The sequence below is a fragment of the Numida meleagris genome, chromosome 19 (genome assembly GCF_002078875.1).
Source record: "Numida meleagris isolate 19003 breed g44 Domestic line chromosome 19, NumMel1.0, whole genome shotgun sequence".
Taxonomy (NCBI): Eukaryota; Metazoa; Chordata; class Aves; order Galliformes; family Numididae; genus Numida; species Numida meleagris.
Window position 1 is genome coordinate 13194138 of NC_034427.1, and position 23655 is coordinate 13217792.

Sequence of the window (23655 nt, forward strand, 5' to 3'; positions counted from 1 at the left end):
TTGTGTTTTGTCCAGGATGTATTTTGTAGCTTAATAACTTCAGTTCCTTTGGCAAAGGTGGAAGTTGTGCTGGGTAGCCCTCCTGTCTGAGGAGGCATCCCTTCCTGTGTGGGTGAGACGGACCCGGGCCCTGAGGCAGCGCTGCAGGATGACCGGAGTGAGCCAGAGGTTCACAGCCTGTGGGCTGTGCTGTGCCATCTTCCACCAACAGCACTGCAGCCGGGGCTGAGTGTGGTGCTGCAGGAGGGGGAAACTTGGCGGCTTGTCACTGAGACTTTTATTGGTGCTTCTTGGATGTATCATCTTTGATGTAATCACAGTAAAAAAAAAAAAAAAAAAAAAAAAGACAACTTTTCAATTGTATAATTACATTTGCTCTATACTTTTGAAAGGCTGAAGTTTCACCCTTTTGGTAAGAATCCTAGTGATGGTCTACTAAGATCACCCAGTTGATGGATTCTTCCATTTATTGCCCCAAATAAAACAGACTTGCCTCTGATAATAAACTTTCCACCTTTGACGTCAGAAGAGAAGCTAACTTTCCTCATAGTAAGAGGTGAGAACTTGTTTGCAAATAAATAAATTCATTGCTTAAAGTCCTCAAATAGCCAGTTTTCTGAACTGTGTGCGTGTATTATTGAAGGACTGGCATAGAGATTCCACATTTTGTGCCATTCAGAGTATTCCCTGTAAATATTTATTTTTCTTCCCAAGTAGACAATTCATTCATTCTGGGTCATGTGATCTTGTCTGTATTATACAAAAGCTGCATCTTTGCTTTCCCCTGTTCCCTTGAAGTGCCCATAGTGACAACAAATGTTTGGACCTCTCTGGCTTGGGAGCTGGGGGGAAGATCACACGCTGTAATCTCGGTCTGTTTTGCTTACCTGCTTTTCTCCTCTAATGTGTTGCTCTCCCCCATGAAGGCAGCTTTACATAAAGCAACTGCCTTTGGATTGAAATGAGAGCTGAATGATTTCCAGATGGTAATTTCTGTATTTGAGGTTGCTTTTTTTTTTTTTCCTAAAGCTTTCACTGGCTACTTTTGCACACATCCTCAGTTTATTTACATATATACTATGGTATATACTTAAGTCAGTGATTTTTTTTTTGCATGATGTTATTCTGTCTTTAAAATATTTATGCAGCAATTTGTCTGAAATACCGAAGGAATTATTGTTTGTTTGTTTATTTTATTATAGCATGATGACTGTTCCTTCCAATGTTTAGTTTTTTTCCTTTCTCCTAATGTCTTAAGTGGAGAATTCCAGTGGGTTCAGAAATCAGATATGCTTTGTTGCACTGAAGAAATCTTGTCTGTAGGTCTCAGATATACAAATATTGTTTAGACGTCCTCTGTGCATGTCATACTAGATGATACAAAATGCGGGATCAGCACAAGTCAAGTCCTTGTGAAGAGAATGATGCTGTTAAATAACATTCCCTGTAGGGGAATGTCTTTGGACTCCTGTTAAAGCCAGCCTTTGAAATCCTATATCAATAAAATATTACCATGGCAGGGAAGGTCAGTTTATGAAATGAGTACAAAAACTTGTATTCTCTTTACTTTAACAGCAAGGGTAATTTCTACCAGTTGGCATAGGATTCATTTCCTGTAACAGAAAGCAGGATTTCCTAAATTTGTTTCCTGTGCACACTGCCATTTAGAAGTCTTGAAGTATCTTTATTCAGATATCGGTTACAGCCTTGGGGCTCTGCAAGCGTGTCAGTTGTAGCCATACAGTAACTAACAGGGGAAATGAAATAGATATAATCTGATCAGAGATAAGAGTGCCTGAGATTCCTGGGCAAACAGTCTTTAACCCTGACAACCCGCCACAGCTGCCAGGACATGAAAGAGTGCTCTGATCAATGGGCTTCTGCCTGTTGCCTGTGAGCCTAGGCAACCCTAAATGGGATGTTTGCAGGGAAACTCATAGCGCAGAAGGATCAATTTGTCTCTTTAGAATGAAGCTTATTAGCCGATATTCACTTTGATGGCTTGGATAATTTAATTATCAGAAAGGGCAAAGTTGGGGGGATAGTGCACTGGGCTGGTCTAGCTGCTCTGGTCTGTAGTGCACAGATCTGTGTTTGACCTGGCCAGGACAGGGCTGCTAACTCCTGGAGTGCGCTCAGGGACCTACTGATTTCTCCTCATCTGTCAGTGTGGGCTCTCCTGAAGCTGTATTGAGGGGTTTCCATCTTGGTAGCAGCTGCCAGCCTATCTTGGATGTTTCTCACCTTTTCACTGTGACTGGGAGCCCCACCAGCTATTGGTTTAGGGGTGCAGAGCAGAGCTCCTTTGCGCTGCTCTGGAAGCACGTTCCTGGCCCTGCTGGAGAGCTGGCAGTTTTGTTCAGTTGGTGGTGTGCCCTGGTGTTCAGGGCCAAGCACGCTGTGCTGTGTGGTGAATGGGGATGGTAACTCCAATGCTTGTAGGGGATCTGGTGGGAACACTTCAAAACTGTATCACTTTTCCTCTCGGGTTACTCACACAGCAGCGTGGAGGCTGGGAGGTGGCGAGTTCAAAGGGGTCAGCCCCACTTCCCGAGTTGGATGTGCTTCACCTGGAGGGCCATTGAGGGCTGAAAGAAGTGCCCCTGGACGTGGCCGCAAGGAGGAGGGGCCGTGTCCTTCATTGTTCCTCCCCTGCTGCCGTCGTACCTTTTTGTGGTCCCAGGGCTGCCCAAAATGAGCAGCGTTGCACAATGAAATGCAGCTAATTGGAACTACGACATGCGCAGCATGGCAGGGATCCCACACTGCTCTTCCCGTCACTCTGCGGTTCAGGGCTTTCCTTTCTGGAGGTTCAAATGCTTTCTGATGTAGGATTGGAACGAGACACTGGCAGGAGGGAGGAAGGGGGCATCTGGAAGGCAGTAGCAATGGAGGTGCCTTAATTGCTGGAGTGGGGAGCAGAGATTTATGTCTCCTGCCCACGCTGGTGAGCTGCAAATGTCTGAACATTTAGTGCCGTGTACACTGAGCGAGTGCTCGTGTAACATTGCACTGCGACAAATTCTTAATTGTTGCTTATTCACCAGAGTATTAGAAACCTGAGCTCAATCTCTGCTCTGGGAGGCGGTGAGGAGACACTGTAATGCACTGAGGATGTCTCAAGGAAAGCTGAAAAAGAATCTCGAAAGATCCTTTGATTTGTTGTAAACTTTGTGAATAAGCCTGCAAAAACTTGCTCACGTTAAAACAAATATCAATTCAAAATGACATAAAGGCCTTTAAAGACAAAGCCAAATCAACTCATGTTTTTTCATCTGATGATTTAAGAGTAACTTAAGAAATAAAAGGATGACTTTAGGTCATTTTTTAAACCTAACAGGAGATGAAAGGGAGCTGAAATCACAAAGGATTGTCCAATTAGACCAACTGTATTAACTTCCTTTGTAAAATCTTGACTCGATGCAAATATTTGTAGATTTAATTTCTACCAGTATCTAATGATTTCCCACAATAAATACCATTTCCATCTAAGAAATTTCAGGTAATAATGAAGTAAGATCAGAGCCTCAAAAGCCCTAGGAATAATTAACCTTCAATCAGCAGCAACTGTGTGCCCAACACTCTCACGCTTTGGAAATGTCACCATAAAATACTTGTAATATTTTGTGTTTGTTTGAATAAAGTATCCCTTGATCTTTCCTGGAGGGTGGTGATACCTGGGCTCGTGTTAGCTGCTGCTGCCATCCTTAAAGAAGTAAAAATAAAGAACTGATGTGTGGAGAGAAGGGGCTCTCTGCTAAGAAGTGCCAGTGAGGCAGCTTCCAGCTGCTTTGCTGCTGATTGGAAATTGCTGCTGAAACATTACTACCAATCAGAGTACTACAGAGTCTCCGTTTCTTTGGTTTTTTTTCTAACGTAAATTTTTAATGTGCTCTGCATTAGTGTTTCTGGCCTTGATGTTGTAAATCCAAGGTGAAAGTGGTGTTTTGAATTCTGGATTTTGTAAACAGCAAGCTGCCAAATAGTGCATTCAATAAGTATGTGTCTGTAAGCGGATTTTCCTCAGGTGTTCTGGGTGCTCCAGACCTGGGCAGATGGAGCCTGTGCCCCTCTTGCTGAAGGTTTGCTGCTGGATGCTGCAGGGGGCTGGCTCCTCCTGCTGGGGGTCCAGGCAGGCTGCGGAGTTGGCTTGGGCCTGGGCTGGCCTGCCCAAACACCGAAAATACTGGTACTAAATGTTCAACAGCAGGAGAAGCCCGCTATTGTAAGCAGTATCGGAGTGCTGTGTATAGCGTGTATCATTAGGTGGAGGTCTCAGCAGTCTGATCCACAGGCCACTGGTTTTTTTTGGACTCCACCTATGTGCAAGACCCAAAACTGCTAGACTGGGGCTGGCATTTCACTTTTTGGCTCAATGAATGGGAATGGTTTTAATTCATAAAGCATAATTTCGGAACTAGATTACAGCCTGCTGTGCTTTCCCTCTCAGGTGGCCCTGGTGCAGTGGACTGAGAGCGTGGGCTTGACGCTGGTGGGCAGAGACCAGTCCTCCATGCAGCTGAGGACACCGGGCGGCCACATCCTGAACTTCACCATCCTCCAGATCTTCCCCTTCACTTATGAGAGCAAGCGCATGGGCATAATCGTCCGGGTAGGTGGCTTTGGTGATGCTCTTCTGTCTTTGTGACTCTCCTGTGAATGCACCGTGGGAGGTACAACGCGTTGGCTCTCAGGGCAGTGTGCCTCCTCAGGCTATTAACCAGTTCTGTGGTTGGAGCCAACAGCATCTCGCTGCTGGGTTAGTTTGGTGATACATCCTTTCCTTGGTCACATATGAACATAGAAATAGGAAGGACTGGTGGAGCAATAAGGAATGAAAATCAGAATATTTTGGCTGTCTGTGCACTGAACCAAGACTCAACCGTTCTGATGGTAAGCAGAGGTGCCGTGTTGTCTCTCAATTAAGGCTCTTCCTAGAAAGCTCAAAGCCAGCGCTGCCAGCAAAAGAAAGAGTCACAGCCACCCTCTGCCCTGAGACCTGAATTCAGCATTCCCTCATGTGGCAGCTGGCCTGGAAGAGGCGCTGGGTGAGCGCAGGACTGCTCTCCCCAGGGGATGAGGCCCCATCAGCCTCAGGGGAGCTCCAGCTGATGCTGAAACTTCGCTCTGCATCCCTAGGGCTGTCCCTGTCCCTCTGTGAAAGTTCCTGCCCTGTCACATCTGTGCCATCATCAGAGATGTAGGCATGCGACGAGGTGATGGACAGGAACTGGGAAGGAGCAGAGGGATTGTGGACTGGTGCTGCAGCAAACAGCCTCAGCAGGTTGCTCGTGGTGGTGGGAAGTGCTGCCCACAACTCTGCTGGGTCCCATGGAAGTACAGGACTCCAGAGGAGGCATTTGATGTAGCTGCGGGGAATACGGTGGGTTGTTGTTTGTTTTTTTTTTTTTTTGTTTTTTGTTTTTTGCGCTAGCAGCTCAAAACCATGCTGAGAATGCAATATCATGAACAGAGTTTGAAACCAGCTGAGTGGTGCAAGCAGGTAGGTTTATCAGCAGGCAGGCACTGTGGAGGCTGAACCTGTGCCCAGCTGAAATGGTGCACATACCTTTGTGATTCTGTCTGCAAACACAATAGGAGACCAGACTCTTAGAAGTTAATTACCTTGAAAAGAAAGAAGAAGAAAGTGTGGGTGTTCTAAAAACACTAGAGGTGAATTGGTGCCATTATTGTCGTTAGTTTGCAAGATAGTGCTAGGGAATCGAAGTTAAAAAAAAAATAAACAAGCCCAGCTGAAGTGAGCCACTTCCATTTTCCTGCAAAGAAAACGAGATGAGGCAATTTGAATATTTCTTTTGCAGATAATTGAAACATCCTTGTTATTTTTACTGAAAGCACAGACGGATAATTGATATCAGGAATTTAAAGTATGAATAGTAAACCTATAATCCAGGACAAGAAATGATTTGCTGTATCATTTCGTGGGATCTGCAGCCTTGTTATTTAGGGTGGGGAATGGGTAAGACTGATTTTTGCCTCCTTGTAGTCTGAGCTAAAACTAGGTTGCTTTGTATTTATTTCGAGGTATCTGGATACAGGGTGTAAAATCATCTGTCTCACATTCAAGGCACAACAGTAGGAAGAATTGCCTTTGTTGTTGTTGAAAGCAGTTGTGACCAGTATCTCATACGTGGGCCCCCTCTGCAGCAGATTTATTTGGTTTGCTTGCGTTTGTTACCTGAACTTCTTGGGAGCTCAGCCCCTGTCAGAAGCAGGACCATGAAGGGGTGATGTTGTCATATTGTGCAACACAGTGGTCGCATTCAACAACAATAAATACCACAGAGAACTTCAATTTTCCTATTACCGTGAGATTTTGTGATTAGGATGGAACTGCAGTGTGTGCACACGGTAACCTTTGCAAACCCATGCACGGTGATCTGTGTTCTGTACAGATGGAAATTCCCGAAAGCTCATGCAAATGGATGTCTTTGCTTTATGTCACCTGAGTATTTTGGACTGGGATCTCCTATCACTCAAAGAACATCATTTAGACGCTGGATCACAGGCCTCAGTGTGGCAGCATGAATACATATTTCAAGTTGTTCCAGGCTTGGGAATATTAAAACATGCCTGGGGGCAGGAATGCTTGTTGAAGTGGGCTGATAGGCTGAGCTTGTACAAAGCAGGCCGTGCATTAAATCTTTGAGTCTACAGCCCCAGCTGAATGTGTTTGAACATACAGGGCCCCAGAGATGTGCCATGCTGCATGGGACAGCTGCCACACACGAGCATAGTGCACAGGCACGGGCAAACAGCACGTGTGATTTCTTCAGGTGGATTGTATCTTATAGTGAAAGCGATACAGACTTCAGGCAACCTTTTCAAGTCCTAGAAGAAAAAGATGAGCAATAAATGACCTTTCCCCCACCACTGCTTGTAATAAAGTACAGGCTTCTGTTGTTGTGTCAGAGGTGTAAGAAGTGGGCTAACCATCAGAACTGGAGAATGCTTCATTAAATAGTGTTTGTGCGCTCAGCAGAGAAATGGAAGGTCTGAAGTTCTTTCTTGCCTAAGTGGAAAGGTTCCCTTTTATCTCTCCCCTCTTTATGTATGATAAAACAATAAGATACAAAGCAGTGATTTGAAGCTTACGCCTTTTAAAATAATGTTAGCTACATTCCTCTCATGTAGGAAGAAAATGTTTCCTACTGTGCGTTTCTGTATTTAACATAGTGCTGCTGAAGAAAACAGCAAAACTCCCACTGCTGGTCAGCAGGAGCAATACCAGGGCCAGAGCTGGTGTCTGTGGGATGGGTTTGTGCTGTTAACAGAAGCACTGCCCACCCTGTTGTGCCTGTTCAGTGAGTGTCTTCGTTTTGCAGCTGGTGAGCTACTGCTGTGCTGCTAGGAGCAGCCCCCTCTGCACCCCATGCAGAACCAGGGTTTGAGGAGCAGATGTTGACTGCCTGTGTGTTACCTCGCTTCGTTCCCGTGTACTCCAAAATGCTGTCTTAGAGCAGGATTTGTGTTTGCATTAAGAGTAGTTAAATGGTAACTGACAAGTAAAATTATTGAGCATCCATGTATGCATGTGTAGGCAGTCATGTTGGTTTTGGTCCGTGACTTGCAAGGTGGTTACCTGTTCAGTAGATCTTCTGCAGCTGTGCTGCGTGTCTGAAGGCCGGAGAAAAGGGAAAGCAGCATGAAGTGCTGAGGAGACAACAGAGGCAGTGTGCCGGGAGAGGGAAGAGAGCAGCTGTAGTACAAAACTGCACTCAGAACCGCAGCAAGCAGGATTCAGGTGGTGATATTTTCTGTTCAGCCATACAGATATTGCCCATTCTTAGAAACTGCCATTTTTCCAGCTAGCAGGAGCCATTGTGGTTGCCTTGCCAGGCTTCCTGCATAACCTGGGTCTGGGATTTCAGCAAGTGATTCATGCACGGCGCTGAGCAATGGCACAGAATCCTTGCAGGACCCCGCCTCCCCTGCTGGTCCCGTCCTCTCTGGCTCTCGTAAACAGATCTCCTCCAACACACAGCTCTTAGTAAATAAAGCAGTAGTTGATTCTGAAAACAAGCAGCAGATGTTGCCTGGCTTGGGATATTTTTGCAAGATCTGTTTGTTACGTGTGATCAACTGTCATTTCTGTAGCTGATTATTTCAGTTCTAAGAAGCCCTGTTTTAGCAAAGCAGCAGCTCTTAGCAGTGCTATTTACTTACTTATCTTCTTGAAAGGAGGCCTGTTTGTTTGACCACAACATTTTCCATTCTTCTTTCTCTTTGCTTTTTTCCCCTTACCCATGTGGAATGATCTCTGTTGCAGAGCAAAGATAGTGCTATTGTCATATCTGGAATTGAGAGAAGCCTTTGAACTGCGGCCAGAATCAGACCACGGTGGAAAAAGATGCTTCTCCAAAACAATGTAACTGGCAAATCTCTGTGTGGATTTATAGCGCGATCTTACCATAATATGAGAACGCACTAACCTCCTACTGAACTTGCTGAGAGGAAATGACTAATGCAAGGAGATAGCTGATACAGTATTTATATTGGACAAAACCTCTCAACTATCTTAGCCAGTTCTGCAGCACGGGAAGTGGAGTCCTTATGCAGTTTCCTACAGAGATGTTGTTAGACATTTCTAAATCAAATAATTTCATAGATACACCCTTACCTTACCTCTGACAAAAGCGCGTTATGCTTTATTGAAGTAGGTTCTGGTTGTTTTGGTAGTTGCACTCATTTTGCTTTGGAGAGGTGGAATGTGTGGCTGTCAGTACGTGAAGGCTGAATGTTTCAGGGCTTTGAAAAAAATTCTTAAGCTTAATGGTAAGAATTGTACTTGTGAAGATCTTTGAGCTTGGTTAAAATGCTCAGTAAAGGATCTTCGTTATCCTTGGCCACTTAATTTTCTCAGCCAAGACACTTATATTTTTTCTTATATTTTTGGATTTTATCCAAATGAATATCACTTATATATTTGGATTTTTAGAATCAGCATCAAGTGCTGCTTTTTCTTGCTGTGGAAGTAAACCTTGTTTGATGGGTGCCACAGGACATCAGGCCTTTACCTCCTGACTTGCACTCTGTGTGGGAGAGCCATCGCCACCACTTTCAGTAATGGCAGAACAAATTGATACCCATATTATATAGTGCAAAAATGAAACAGCATTTATTGTGCTTTTCTTTCATTTCCTTTTTTTACATAAAGTATTTCTCCTCCTTTGTTCATGACCGTCTATTTCCAGACCTTCCTGGGCTTTTTGTTTTTGTGTCTGAAGTTTATTTTCTTCCTATCCCTGGTGGCTTTCTTCGTTGATGGAGTGGTTTGTTCCTTACTCGTTGTTTTGTCTCCTTTGAGGAAATTGCCAGAGTTTCCATTAGCTTGTAATACTGATAGCTGTGACCTCCTTAGGTACCTGCCTGGTTAGAAGGGATTTTTTAATTTGTGGTAATGTAAATATGCTTTGCTTGCAGCCTACAAATTACTTGTATCAGATAAGGCAGGCAGCAATCTAACCTTTCTGCAGCAAGCATAAACTTTAATTATGCCTGTGCTGTATAATGTAACGGGCAGCAGATGAGAGTGACTTTCAGTCTGTTGAGCTTTGTGCATCTGTTTTATTGTTTCAGTAAGTATGAAGCAGGTTTTCAGGGTGAGGGCACATGCTGTCAGGATCACATGTTGCTGATTAAGAAGCTGATCGTACTTGTCTGAATTCCTGCTGCAAGTAACTGAATTGCAATTGAGTAGCATCTCCTTCTGGCCCTGAGACAAGATGCTGGGCCAGGTGGGCTTTCAGCCTGACACGGTGCTGAAGATACTTTTGTGTCTGTTGTGTTGAGCTCTGTGGAGAAGGACCTGGGTGTTCTGATGGATGACAAGCTGGCCATGAGCCGGCAGGGTGCCCGTGTGGCCAAGAAGACCAATGGTATTCTGCAGGGCATTAAAAAGAGTGATCTCCCCCTCTTCTCTGCCCTGCTGAGGCCACATTTAGAATACTGTGTTTGGTTCTGGGCTCTCCAGTTCAAGAAAGACAGGGATCTCCTGGAAGGAGGCCAGCGGAGGGCCATAAAGATGGTGAAGGGCCTGGAGCATCTCCCTTATGATTAAAGGCTGAGTAACCTGGGACTGTTCAGCCTGGGGAAACAAAGTATGAAGAGGATCTGATAAATGTTTATAAATATCTAAAGGGAGGTGGGAGGCAACTGGATGAGGCCAGACTCTTCTCAGTGGTGAGTAGCAATAGGACAAGGAGCAATGGCCTAAAACTTGAATGTAGGAAGTTCCGTGCTAACATGCGGAAGAACTTCTTTACGGTAAGGGTGACAAAGCAGTAGAACAGGTTGCCCAGAGAGGTGGGGGAGTCTCCTTCTATGGAGATATTCAAGACCTGTCTGGACCCCACCTGTGCGATCTGTTGTAGGGAACTGCCTTAGCAGTGGGGTTGGACTCAATGATCTCTTGAGATCCTCTCCCAACCCCTGCGATTCTGTGATTCTGTGAAAAACTCCTTGCTTACCTTGCTGAGCCCACTCTAAGTGTGCTAATATTGCCCCAGCTTTGACTCTTCTGCTTCTTCAGGATGAATCAACAGGAGAGATCACCTTCTACATGAAGGGAGCCGACGTGGTGATGGCTGGGATCGTGCAGTACAACGACTGGCTGGAAGAGGAGGTACGGGGCAGTCTCTCTTAGTGTGGGAGTCCCTTGTGTAAGTGCTTTTCTCCTATCAGGGCAACACCTGGCAAAGCTTCTTTGTCATTGTGCCATGAAGGGAACAAGTCCTAAAATACCTGCAGGCCAAAAGATCATGCATGTTGGCAATTCAGTGGGTTAGTCTTCGCCCAAACATATGTGCACTAACAAGGAAGTCAGGTGGTAAGCTCAGCATACTTAGTGCAGAGTAATTTCCGTAAATAAAATGGATGTTGCTCAAAACTGATTGCCATTCAAGGTCACCAGATCTGTCACGAGCTTGATTCTATGTCTGGATTTATTTTAGACTGAAAAATCTAGTTTCAAAACTCCATTTGGCAGCTTTGTGCTGGGATGCGTTTGTCAGACTGCAGTAATGTTGACACACAGTTTGTAGCAGTGGCTTCGGTTACTGGTTCTCTCCAGCCCCACACCTCAGTGTTCACAGAAATAATGCATGGCCTTATTTTATTGAGTTTATGGCCAAAGATTCCATGTCATCAAATCAAAGCTCTGTGTTCTTAGTGGCATAGCAAACGAAATCAATGGGGCTGTTTTTGCTGCAGTGATATGGCAGAGGGGACAGTTTTGTTTCTGATCACTGGGATAGATTACAAACCATTGCAGATCTCTTTTTTTTTCCTTTTGAGTTTATCGTGCACTTTATCAGATGTTATAGACTCACTGGGGTTGCTCAAATGGGACGGTTATTTTCTTAACCTGCTATCTTGCATTGCAATCTCTGAAATGCTGTGCATAAATCATTTTACTTGAGATGCAGTTTATGGTTTACAATGTGATTCTTCTTTCCAGTGTGGTAACATGGCTAGGGAAGGCCTGAGGGTTCTCGTTGTAGCCAAGAAATCTCTCACCGAAGAGCAGTATCAAGACTTTGAAGTAAGTTACTTGTTTTTTCTGTTTCTTTTTCTTTTTTTAAACAAATAATCACAGAAATGACTCTCACAGACCTTTCATGATAATGCCGCCTCTCATCTCCCTGCTCCTTCTGCTAGAATTGCCATTTTTCAGCATCTTGCTGTTCTTTTAATCAAAGTGACTTTAAAAGTGATATGTAGGAAACTGGATCCCATCCAGGAATTCCAGAACCATTCCTGATTCCTGCTTTATAATCCTCTGCAGTGATACGTTCTGCAAATATCCATTATTTGTTAGGCAAAAGTAGTGTTTGCTTGGGGCAATGTATTGGCCTTAATTTGTGTTGTTGCATTTTGACGTTCGGGAAAGCTACAAACGCAGAGATGAGGTGGTGGAAAGGTTTCATTTGGGGATGTGTCAGTCACCACAGCCATGGCTGGGCCCTGAGCTGCTAGGGGGTCATTCCCAGGCTTTTCTACATGTGCCAGGACAAGGACACAGAATACCTGAAACGCTTTTCAGCCCGTTCTGTAACAGCACCTCGTGCTAGAGGGCCGTTACAGGTAGCGTCTCTGAATGACAGCTAACAGATAGCTTTGGGGGTCATGCTGGCTAGCCCTATGTTGCACAAAAATTTGAGCTAGCTGTTAGAGTGAGCGTGGCTATGGCTGCTCTGTCCTCAGGCACGGTACGTCCAGGCGAAGCTCAGTGTGCACGACCGCTCGCTGAAGGTGGCCACGGTCATCGAGAGCCTGGAGATGGAGATGGAGCTGCTGTGTCTCACCGGCGTGGAGGACCAGCTGCAGGCGGATGTGCGGCCCACTCTGGAGACGCTGAGGAACGCTGGCATTAAGGTCTGCCCAACCCAGCCCTGGCACGAGCACCTGGCCCCTCTGGAGTCTGCTGTCCTGCAGGCAGAAAATGGGAAAAGTTTGGGGCCTGCTGAAGTAAATGTTTGAGTGGGTGCCCTTTGTGAGCCAGACCGGTGAGGCTGGCTGATGTATTTGTACACGACTTTAGGTACAGAACATGCTGGAAGTCTTAAATGTTAACTGAACAGGAGAAAGTATGTTCTGTGATGCTATGAACGGCGTGGAACTGCGTCAGCTTGGGTGTCAGGAAAAGGCTCTGCCCCAGAGGGCGGTGGGCATGGCCCAGCTCCCCAGGGCAGTGGGCACAGCCCTGAGCTGCTCTCAGGGAGTGTTTGGGCAGCGCTCTGATGTAGGGTTTGGATTTGGGTGCTCCTGTCTGAAGCTGGGAGCTGCCCTCCGTGATCCATGTGGGTCCCTTCCAACTTGGGATATTTTATGGCTGTGTGGTGGTCCGTACTCTTCTTTCCCCAGCCTGCCCTGGATCCTTCTGCAGGAAAACCGGGTGCCTCGGCAGGGAGTCGCTGAAGGAGACTTTTGCAGTTGCGTGGAACAGCCGGTTCGGGTGTGGGCCGGTGCTGGCCCGTGGGTGTCAGTGCAGCGCAGTAGCCACTAGAGGGAGCCTGAGCCAAGAGAATGAGGGGCTGGAGACGTTCTTGGCTTTTTGGGCTCCTGCGTCTGATGCGGGCACTAACGGCCCCAGCTGTGCCCGCTGGTGGAGGATTCCTGCTTAGTTTTCCTCCCGGAGAACTTGTCATTCAGGTCCTAGGCTCACAAAAGGGGTAAAACATGCACTAACCATTCAGATTTGAGCAAGCGAAGTAAGTTAAAGATTCTGCTTGTGGCTTCTCTGCTTTTCAGTATCAAAGTGAGCAAAACCTTGAGCTGTGCTGTAAATCCAGCAGCAGGGCTGTGCTTGGGATGTAGTTTGGCAGTGGAATTCCTGGCTTAGGAACATCTCCCAGAAGTGCTTTCAGTTTGGAGCCGCCTCCGTGAACAGCAGGACCTCGAGCCGCTCGCTGGGCACGCAGGAAAAAGCCAAAACTGCTGAGCAGCGCCGTGCATGGCTTGGGGTGCGAGGTGTGCGAGGGTTGCACGGGGCACGCTGTGCGTCCAGCCACTGCTGGGGGGGTTCATTAGGACACGGCACACAGGAAGTAAATCACAGCTGGAGGCAGTGTGATAATTAATTAATCACACGGACCATTCTGCTAGGATCAAATCATTTCCCAAGCTAAGACTGTTAAGCAACTAAGTGAGTCTTTGTGCATGTCTTTTTCTTTTTTTTTTTTTCTTTAAGATTAAATATTCTTGGGTATTGCCTTGAAAGTGTAAAAACAGCCGTGCAAAAAAAAAAAAAAAAAAAAGGCAACAAAAAAAACAAAGGAAAAACAACCAACAAACTGACATGTGTACAGTATGGAGGGAGTTCTCTGCCGGATTGTAGCAGAGCATTGCTGCTGAGTATGGCTGCTGACATTGCTTTCTAATGTCCCCCCCTTGCCAGCACAAAATAAAAGGAGCAGCGTGTGTATCTTTATACATATGTAAAATAAAAAATATTTAAAAAAAAAAATACAACAACAACAAAAAACCTTAACACGAAACCAACTCAGTCTGTTCCAGATGCACACATCAGCAGTGAGCTAACCCCAGTTGCATCATCCACGTTGCAGGCAGGGCCGTGAGGGATATTTCTGCAGAAGGGCCTGCTTATTTCAGCACATAAGCAATAGCTGGAGTGGGACATGTTAACACACGTGTTCACGTTCTTCAGCTTGCACTTTGTGCGTTATATTGGCAGAACCTTGAAAAATTGCATGTGGAACAATGTTATATATAGTTTGCAACCTCTTTTGTGTTTTGGTCTCTTTAAAATCTTTATTTTAATCAGTTCTTGTGCATATTAAAATAGGGCTTTTTTTAGAAAGTATGTGTATGTATATGCTAACAGTCCTTTTATGTGCCTGAGCTGGCAGGTGGTACTTCTAGATGCCCTGCAGACGTGGCTCTGGAGTTCTGTGCTTAACACAGTGAATCCTTGGATTTTAGGTGTGGATGCTGACAGGGGATAAGCTGGAGACGGCCACGTGTACAGCGAAGAACGCGCATTTGGTGACGCGCACACAGGACATCCATATATTCAGACTAGTGAGTAACACCCCTGTACCTCTCTCAGGACCTATTTAGGACACCAAATTCTGGGACAGGGGAGGATGCTGAGGTCGCAGCTCTGTTCCAGCAGCAGACCTAGATGATTTATGTTCTTTTAGCCCGGCGTTCTCTCCCGCCTCGTTTCTCAGCATGCTGCCTGTCCCTGTTGCTTTTGCTCCCTTTGAGACTTGCTTGTCCCATTGCCCTCCCCCAGCAGAGCATCCCCTCCCTCACGGCCGTGTTTCCCTGCAGGTGACGAACCGCGGGGAGGCCCACCTGGAGCTGAACGCCTTCCGCCGGAAGCACGACTGCGCGCTGGTCATCTCTGGCGACTCGCTGGAGGTACGCGGCCTGCTGCCCCGGGCTGCCCCAGTGCTTCTGTAGAGAAGTGTTCATAGAACAAACGTCAGTGATGCTTCTGATCTCTGTAAATTAGGTGTGTCTGAAATACTATGAGTATGAGTTCATGGAGCTGGCTTGCCAGTGCCCTGCCGTCGTGTGCTGCAGATGCGCTCCAACGCAGAAAGCCCAGATCGTGCGTTTGCTGCAGGAAAGGACTGGCAAGCTCACCTGTGCTGTGGGTAAGGGCCTGGCAGGAACCAGAAAAGCAGTTTTGCCTTCCTTCTAGTATCCTCAAACTCTTGTTCATCTCTTAGGTGAAGAGTCTGTGGTTTAGTGTCTGTGGGGACATCTGTAGCTGTGGCTGGTATGGAAAGACTGAAAAGTGTTTTAAGTGGGTTGGACTTCCTTAAAAACCATTGGGTTTCTTTACAAGTCTGACTTCTGACAGCTTCAGGCTACAAGCAGGCGGAGATTGAAGTCAGAAAGAAGTGTGTTTTGGCTGTGTATGTGTGCAGTAAGAGATCCTTTATTCCTGCGACCATTCCAGCCAGGGATGAGTGACCGTGTACATGTACATGGTGTCATCCCATAACCCTGGAAATGCTGAGATAAGGAACTTTTTATTTGTATGTGGGGGGGATGATTGGTAAAATGAAGATTTGCATCTGGAAATGCACAGGTGTTTGGGGTGGTACCTTCACACAGCAGAGTTTGAACGTCATCAGATGCAGCACTATTGTTAATGGGAGCTTTTTGTCAGCACTGCAGGTGAGGTGGTACACCTGCCAGGCAGGCTAACTCATCACTGACCTCGAATTCACGTAGGTCTATAAAAAAACAAATGGCAATTTTCTGAAAGAATAAAAATCCTCAATTTCTATTTAAAATCCTGCTTTTGTGAATAGAGTTCAGTATTTCTTCTGGTATTGCAGCCTGGTCCAGACACCTTAGATAAGGCTGAAAGTTGTTTTTGTTGCTTAACTACCAATGTAATGAATCCATGCTGTGACCTGCAGGTGACGGAGGGAATGATGTGAGCATGATTCAGGAGGCTGACTGCGGAGTCGGAGTTGAAGGAAAGGTGAGATTATCCTCTGCTTGGTAAGACCTCCTGCAGCAATTCAGAAACTTGTTAGCAAGTAGCTCTTAAATGGACCCTCAGAAACTGGTGCAAGAAAGTGAGAAGCTTCCCCAGGAATAATCAGTCAACCAGTAATGAAGTCACAAGCAGTTTTAGCCGAGTTGAAGTTTCTTATTTGATTACTGGGAGATTCCCTGAGCTTGGACCACCATGTTAATTTTGGGATTTTTAATCACATGTAGGTGCTCCAAACGCTGGGGTTATGATTGCTTTAATAGTATACACTCTACAGATGCAAGTAAAATGAGTTTTATTATTTTAGAAAGCCTCAAGTTAGAGCTCTAGTTCCTGCATATGGCGTTGTTCCAAGTGCAAGGGCTGGATTTGGTGGTGGTAAGGACTCTGCTTGCAGCGTGCCAGAACGCTGGCGTTGAGTGAACTGCTGAGACTGAACATTTGTGTTCAGAACTGACTTGGTACAAAATGAGTGTCATGTTAACATGCGTATTTTGAATCATAATCTAGGGGGTTGCTTGGAGTTGGAGGCCAGGGTTCAAATGGGAATTCTTTTCATATTTGTGCTCTTTGCTTAAAGGCTGTGGTGGAAGGCAGAAATGCTGAGGTAATACTCTTCCCCACCTAACATATTGCACGTTTTCATGGAAATTCTGTCGTGATAACTTAGTAGCAGTGATATATTTCTTTGTTTCCAATAATGAAGTGATCTGACTATGCTTTTGCTTGCTGTTGTGCGCAGGAAGGCAAACAAGCATCGCTCGCGGCGGATTTCTCTATCACTCAGTTTAAACATCTGGGTCGTTTACTAATGGTGCACGGGAGGAACAGCTACAAACGGTCTGCGGCTCTCAGTCAGTTTGTAATCCACAGGAGCCTGTGCATCAGTACCATGCAGGTGAGGTAATGTCGTGTGGGCTTTTCCATTGAAGAGGTGGGGAAAAAAAAGTCAAAAAAAGCAAAGGTTCTGCTTTTCAGCTTGAATGCCACTATTTCTTATGAAAATTTTCATGGGTTGGAGACTGTTTCTTTGTTATGAAACCATGCAATATCTTGTTATTGGACAAACCTCAGCAAGTTTTCCAAAACTGGACAAACAGTATTTTGCCTTGGGAAACACTGCAGTGTTTCAGTATGGCGTGGTTGTTTAGGAATGCTATGAAGTACTGAAGATCTAAGGGAGGACAGTACTCTTAAGGCCTCTGCTGAGTAAGTGCACTAATTTCCAGATGTGTTTTAGGTAAGGACTTCAAATAGTGGGACCAAGGTAAGCATCTGGCTGACGGGGCCTGGCTCAGACCCATCGAGGTTCCCCAAGGCTCTGTCTGGTGTGGTGAGGAGCAGTGCCCTGGGGGCTGCGAAGCGCTGCTGACCTTCCTGAGGGCTCGGCATTGCTGCAGCAATTGCTGGCGGGCAGTTCTGCTCTGTTTCAAAGAGAACCTCAGAAACAGATCTAGTAGTCACAGAATTGACTCTGCTCGCGTGTGCAGAGCCCCAGTGTAAGCAAAAGGCAATTGCCAGTTGGCAGGGAGAGCTGGAAGGCTGTCAGGGTTCGTGAGCCACACTGCGTTCTTAGCTGCGGTGACATGAGAGGAGTTACAGTTGGACAGACGCTGCTCTCTGGGGCTTGTGTTCCTGCCTCACAGAGTGCAAACGCATTCCTCAAGAGAACTACAACTTTGTAGTAAAATACTTGAGCTTCTTGAGAAGGCTCATTCTCCCCTCCCTCCTTTTTAGAATAAATATGTTGGAGAGGGATAAGTGGAAACGAGAGATTGAAACTCAAGAGGACAGTGAAGTTTCTTCTGCAGCAGTAATGCATCCAAAACTTAAATAATCAGGAAACAAACCTATAATTTCCTTAACAGACAAAAAATTAGTCTTAAACTCATTGGAGTTTGCAGCTTGTGTGAGTGAGTGTTAATTCTTTTTACACTGTCAAGGCATCATCCAGGGAGTGAGGCATGAGGAAGTACACGCCTGTCCTCTGCAGCATCAGGACAGCTGAGATCAGAGCAGCGGGCTCTGGAGGAAACTCTTTGTGTTCTCTTATGAGGAACTGCATTACAAAACGTTTTCCAAGCCAGCTCTCCAGTGTTTGCTGTTAAACATAGATTTCATCCCAGGTTTGTGGGAATAGAAAGGGTTGATATTACGTTCTTCTTTGTTTCAGGAATTTGGAGAGCCTACTCCAATTATTTTTCAGTTTGAACAGAGTATATTTGTAAGCTGTTACCCCAACTGCAGTACTTAATGCCTGAAAAGCTTATTTCTTTTCTTTTCTAGGCTGTTTTCTCCTCAGTATTTTACTTTGCTTCAGTCCCTCTCTACCAAGGCTTTCTCATCATTGGGTGAGAGCTCACGTTTTATTAATAGTGTGGAAAACACATGCATAGTAATGGATTTGGGTTAATTAATATGCAAGGCGTACACATCTCCGTTCTACATATTTCACATTGCTGCTTTGGAAAGGTGTGATCCATTCCCCTCTCTCTCTGCTCCTCTGAGCTGAGCAAAGACACCAACACAGTGCAGACACTTTCCTAGAAGCCTTTCTAGAAGGAGAGTGTCACATTCAGAATATCAGACAGTAACAGCAATCCTAGTTCCAGGAGGAACTCCTGGTGGAAAGCAGAGGGGCAGTCACTGTGGTCTGGTGCCTGTGCAGCAAGGAGAGCCAGCACCCAGCTCCCAGCAGTGCCAGCTGGGGGCACAACTCAAAATCTTCAGCGGGTGGAATCAGCCGATGCAGTAAGCTGAGAGATACCAGTAAAATACACTGGTGTTGCACTTGCGGTCCCGTTACTTTATAGGCTATCGAGTTCATGATTTAAAAAAACAAAACAAAAACAACTCAGCAGATTCATCCCCACTCCCTTCTGGAGCAAACAGAACCCGGCCTGAACTGTAGAGTGGAATTTAGGGTGGGGACAGGTCTGTCCTTGGCTTCATTAATAAACCTATAAATTTGCAGTACTTGAATCAATCATCTGCCTATGAATGTTTCTAATCAAAAGCTATTCAAAAAGCAAATCCTACAGGTTTTTCCTATGTGCAAAACTTTAGTCTGCTCCATTTGCAAGTTTTATAGTACGTACATTAGTACTTGGAGAGTACTGTATTTCTGTTCTGAAGGTTAGTGTTTCTGTTTGTTTATCTGGAATTTAGATTATTTATCAGCCTTCCTTCTTCTCAGGTACTCCACAATTTACACCATGTTTCCAGTATTTTCCCTGGTCCTGGACAAGGATGTTAAGTCTGAAGTTGCGATGTTGTACCCAGAACTCTACAAAGATCTTCTTAAGGTATGAGAGACTTTTGGTTGTCTGTTTTGATTTAGGGCAAAACCCTACTTTGATTAGAAACTCTCTAAATGTTTTATCTCAAAAGTAGATGTGGAACTCATCATTGGACATCATGCATTTCCAAGCAAAATTGTTTTAAAGGGAAGTTTGAATTAACAGATACAGCCAGATTTCTGTACAGTTTGCTATTGAGTGCTATATGAAACACAATTTATTGAAAACTGACAGGAAATAATAGTTGCATTCTGTGGGAAATTTGAAATACACAACATATGATTTTTTTTCAAAATAAACGGGAGGGAAATTGCCATGGAATCTGCACTCTCCTGAAGCCAGCAACAGGGATAGTGGGTGGGAGTACAGGATCAGCTAATTTGGTGAAAGGAGGAGGTTATCACACAGTTTCTTGGAATTTGCCTTCAGGACCATCAAAAGGGACCTAGAAGTTTGGTTGCTGTGTGTTTTGTTGTTGCTTGAGCATTCAAGACAGAGGTCTTTCTCCCTAGATGAAAGAAAATTTATCTGATACTTAGCATAGATATATCTGAAAGGTAAATCTTGTCCTTGGTTCCCTTTTTTTCTTTTCTGGAAAATTTTTTGAATAGCTGGGTATGCGGGCTGGGAACATCTTTCTTAACTGAAGGAAAGGATGGACTGAGTCTTCAACAGATCGTTTCCCCCAAGGATTTCTGTTAAACAGATACCCTTAGAAACAAAGCCTGTTTTTCCAGCAGCCTGAATAAGTCTCCATCTGGTTTCACTTGTATGTTGTCTCTGATGTCATAAACCACTAATTCTCCATCCATCCTTGGGCCTGGTCTAAACATAGGGGTTTTTTGTACTGGTATGGCTATGTTGGCTGGAGAAGGTTTTTTTAAAACCTATTTGCCTTCAATATGATGTGATTTGTGTGTGTACAGGAGTACAATATTAATATCTACACATTTGTGGATACACACATCTTATATTTCACAGTACAATGACTAGGCTCATGAGACGTCTTTGCATTGAATTAATTGTGTGTGCAGTGAGGAAGAGATCGTACTGAACTGTGCAAGCAGTGAGCATCCACGGTCCCAGGCCTCCTTCACGCATCGTGAAAAATGAGAATAGAAAGACAGTTCCTCGGGGTTGGCTGCTTTGGTTTGTTTTCTCTCCAAATCACCTTCAAATTCTCTTTTATTAATTGGTAGGTTGATCTGTAAGTGAACGTTCATAGCAGAAACCCCCAACAGAGCTTTGTCTTTTCTTCTTTTCTTTCCCCCTCTTAGGGACGACCGTTATCGTACAAAACATTTTTGATATGGGTGTTAATAAGCATCTATCAAGGTAAGAAAACAACTTCGGCTTGTACAAGTTCTAGAGAGTACAGAACATCCGTTTGTATTGTGGGAAGTTAAGCGAATTTAGCAATGCATCCTTAGTACAGTGAGTAAATATATTCTTTTGTCTCATAAAATGTTGGCAGTGTTACCAAAGGAAGAAATGATCTGAAGTTAAATATGAGCAGCAACTGATCAACATTGTCATACGCTGTGTGATGTTAGAAGTCCAAAGCATTGTGCGTTTGTCCATTGGGACCATCCTTTGTGATTTGGTGCAAGTTCCTTCTGGTGCTGTAGCTGCGCCATATGTAAGGAGGAGCTCGTCACTTTTCCCTTGTTTTGAAACAGATTTCCAAACCGATGTGTTTTGCTGTTTAGTCAGTATACAAAACACAGAATCTGTGTATTTGTGTACTTTGTCTAAACCCTGTCTATTAGTAGCAGCCATGGTTCTGGTTACTTCGTAGCCATCTGTAGTTAAGAACTAGAATAGAGCTCAATGACTTGACCATATCGCTTATGTTCTAATCAAGCTGCTAAGAGCGTTGAGCAAATGCCCTAAATACAATGCATCCATTTTCCAAAAGTGGATGTGGTAATTGGGGTCTATGTCTAAGAAGGCCTTTTCTTTCAAACTGTCTTTTTTATTCAAGTAACCTCAAACTCAGATACTTTCTTTAACTGTTGACCAGGGAATGGTAGGAAGCATGCACATAATGTTGAGCTATAAAGTTAAAATGGCAGCGCGATCCTGTAACAAAATTTCTTGTTTTTCAAAACTCCTTTATCAACAAGAGTCAGCATAAACATGCCAAAGCAAGCAGCTAATTCTTAGTGATTTAAATGATGTTACCATCCTCTGGAGGGAGTGAAACAAAGAATGCAAAAGCTCTGTTAACATTATCTTCTGAAATCTAATACAGTAGAACCCGTGACAGGGCTAGCGTCTTCTGTTGCTGTATAAATGCGATGGCAAGGCCAAGGCATTTACAAAAAACTCACAAGTGGTGGAAAGCTAAAGCCAGAGGGTGATGAAGTGAGGGAAAGATTTATCCTTGAGCTAAAACCACTATCTCGTTACGATATTTGTCCAAAGTGACTTCACTTCTCGTGTGCTAAATAACTAGAAAACAATTGAACTAGTTGCTAGCAGAGATGAGACTAACTAAAAACTTGAGCAGCCCTAAATTTTGGAAAGTTCACAGCTGGGTTTGAACTTTGTGGCTCGAGCTCTAGTCTCTTGCAGGTTTTCCTTCCGAAACGAGCCTAATGTGATGGATGTTGGTGCAGATTACTCATGCTGTTAACATGAGTTATTTGTGCAGGTGGCTGTGCAGGGCGTAGTGAGCATTCCCCAGCTAAAGCCAGAGTAGGAGCATGAAACAATGCGTCCTTAATTGTGCTTTAGTGTGTCCTTCTCATAGGGAGAAGCTTAAAGGAGGAGAGAACTTGGCTGAAGTAGCGCAAAGAGAAGCTAACTCGTATCCACTTTGCTTCCATCTGGGTGCTGAGGCAATGCAGTGGGTCTTAGAAATATTTGATATCCTTTAGCTTCTGAGTAGTGACCAACTGCTTTTCTGGGAGGATAGATTTTCATGACTATAGAAGTTACCAGCTGCCAAAATAGTGTGTGTTCACTTCCAATTTCCACATGTCTATGAATATGATAGTCTATTATAACAATCTGGGCATCTCTTCAGGAACTTTTTTCCCTGTCTTCTTATCAGTTGTCTCCTAAATAGTAACGGATTCATTGTTTTTCATGAAACCCGTGGAATGTAATGACAGTCTCAAGACACAGCTGTGCTTCAACCTCTCCAAGACTTAGCAGTCGGTTTTTAGAGTCTTGACTGGTGTTTGGGTAAAATACTCAATTGCTCTACTCTCCTGCAGGCAGCATCATCATGTACGGAGCACTCCTCCTCTTTGAATCCGAATTTGTTCACATTGTCGCCATTTCCTTCACGTCCTTGATTCTCACAGAGTTACTGATGGTGGCGTTGACGATCCAGACGTGGCACTGGCTCATGATAGTGGCTGAGTTGCTTAGTCTCTCCTGCTACATAGCTTCTCTGGTCTTCTTACATGAATTTATTGGTAAGGTTAAATACCTTTTCTCCATCCAGTTGCTCTATGACCTGAGTAGTTAACTGGACTATAAGAACGTTAGTTGGATTTTAAAAGGCTGTTGCTGAAGTCAGCTCGATTACAATGACAGTGCTTCTGACCAGGATAAACACATTTTGATTTGAAGGATGTTTTATTGTTCCTTCTTATAGCAAAGTGCTAGAAGAGGTAAAGATAGTCAGTAGGCTGTGTGCTCTTCGGTGAATCTCATCCTTGCTTTCAGAGCTTTACCAAGTATCAGCTGTCATATGGAACAGTGATCTTTTATTTCCATGTGGGAACTGAACTTGAGACTGAAAATTTGATCCTCTCCCTTTGCTTTGAAAAATTTTGCCTTTTAACTGGATGAAGTAAGTGCCTCCTAAAACTTACCCAATTTTATCCACTTCCTCACAGGCCCTTCTTTTTTTTAATTTTTAATTTTTTTAATTTGCCTGGAAGGGAGCTAATCCATTTTGTCTCCATGCCTAAAGGCAAAAATGTGAGGAATTCCAGATTTCCAGGTCCACCTGGTAGTTATCTAGTTGCAAGTATCAGGTCTGTAGGCTTTGTTCCAGTGTTTGTTCAGGGATCCACAAGATGTCACTACTTCTTCCATAAAGCTCTTCACTTACACTGAAGACCATGAGGGTAATTTCCTCATGGACTGCATCTGTGTCTTGTACGTATGGGTATACTAGCTCTATCTACAAAACTGTAGCTATTTTTGTAGTGCCTCTGAGATCTTGTAACTGAGTTGAGAGATGTGTTTGGTTGGACTACCAGCCAAGTTGCAGTCGGCATACAAGCAGCCTGTTTAAAGAGAGCTCAGTATTTGCAGGAGATGGATAGCCCTGCTTTGGATGGGGTATGTACGTGCACTTGCCTGTGATGAGTTTCATGCCCTGCTGGAATC

The 23655-nt window shown here is 44.6% G+C and overlaps 1 protein-coding gene across 2 annotated transcripts in view; it reads left to right on the forward strand.

Annotated features, from left to right (window-relative positions):
* Positions 1 to 23655, forward strand: part of ATP9A (ATPase phospholipid transporting 9A (putative)) — a 54190-nt gene that overhangs the window by 25887 nt on the left and 4648 nt on the right. For both annotated transcript variants that reach the window (XM_021416255.1, XM_021416256.1), the window contains exons 15-27: positions 4451 to 4612; positions 10553 to 10645; positions 11480 to 11563; positions 12226 to 12396; positions 14464 to 14562; positions 14818 to 14907; positions 15002 to 15146; positions 15924 to 15988; positions 16746 to 16901; positions 18290 to 18354; positions 19200 to 19308; positions 20580 to 20637; positions 22527 to 22730. In XM_021416255.1, coding sequence (XP_021271930.1) covers positions 4451 to 4612; positions 10553 to 10645; positions 11480 to 11563; positions 12226 to 12396; positions 14464 to 14562; positions 14818 to 14907; positions 15002 to 15146; positions 15924 to 15988; positions 16746 to 16901; positions 18290 to 18354; positions 19200 to 19308; positions 20580 to 20637; positions 22527 to 22730 — 1501 coding nt within the window. The remainder of the gene's footprint in view (positions 1 to 4450; positions 4613 to 10552; positions 10646 to 11479; positions 11564 to 12225; positions 12397 to 14463; positions 14563 to 14817; positions 14908 to 15001; positions 15147 to 15923; positions 15989 to 16745; positions 16902 to 18289; positions 18355 to 19199; positions 19309 to 20579; positions 20638 to 22526; positions 22731 to 23655) is intronic.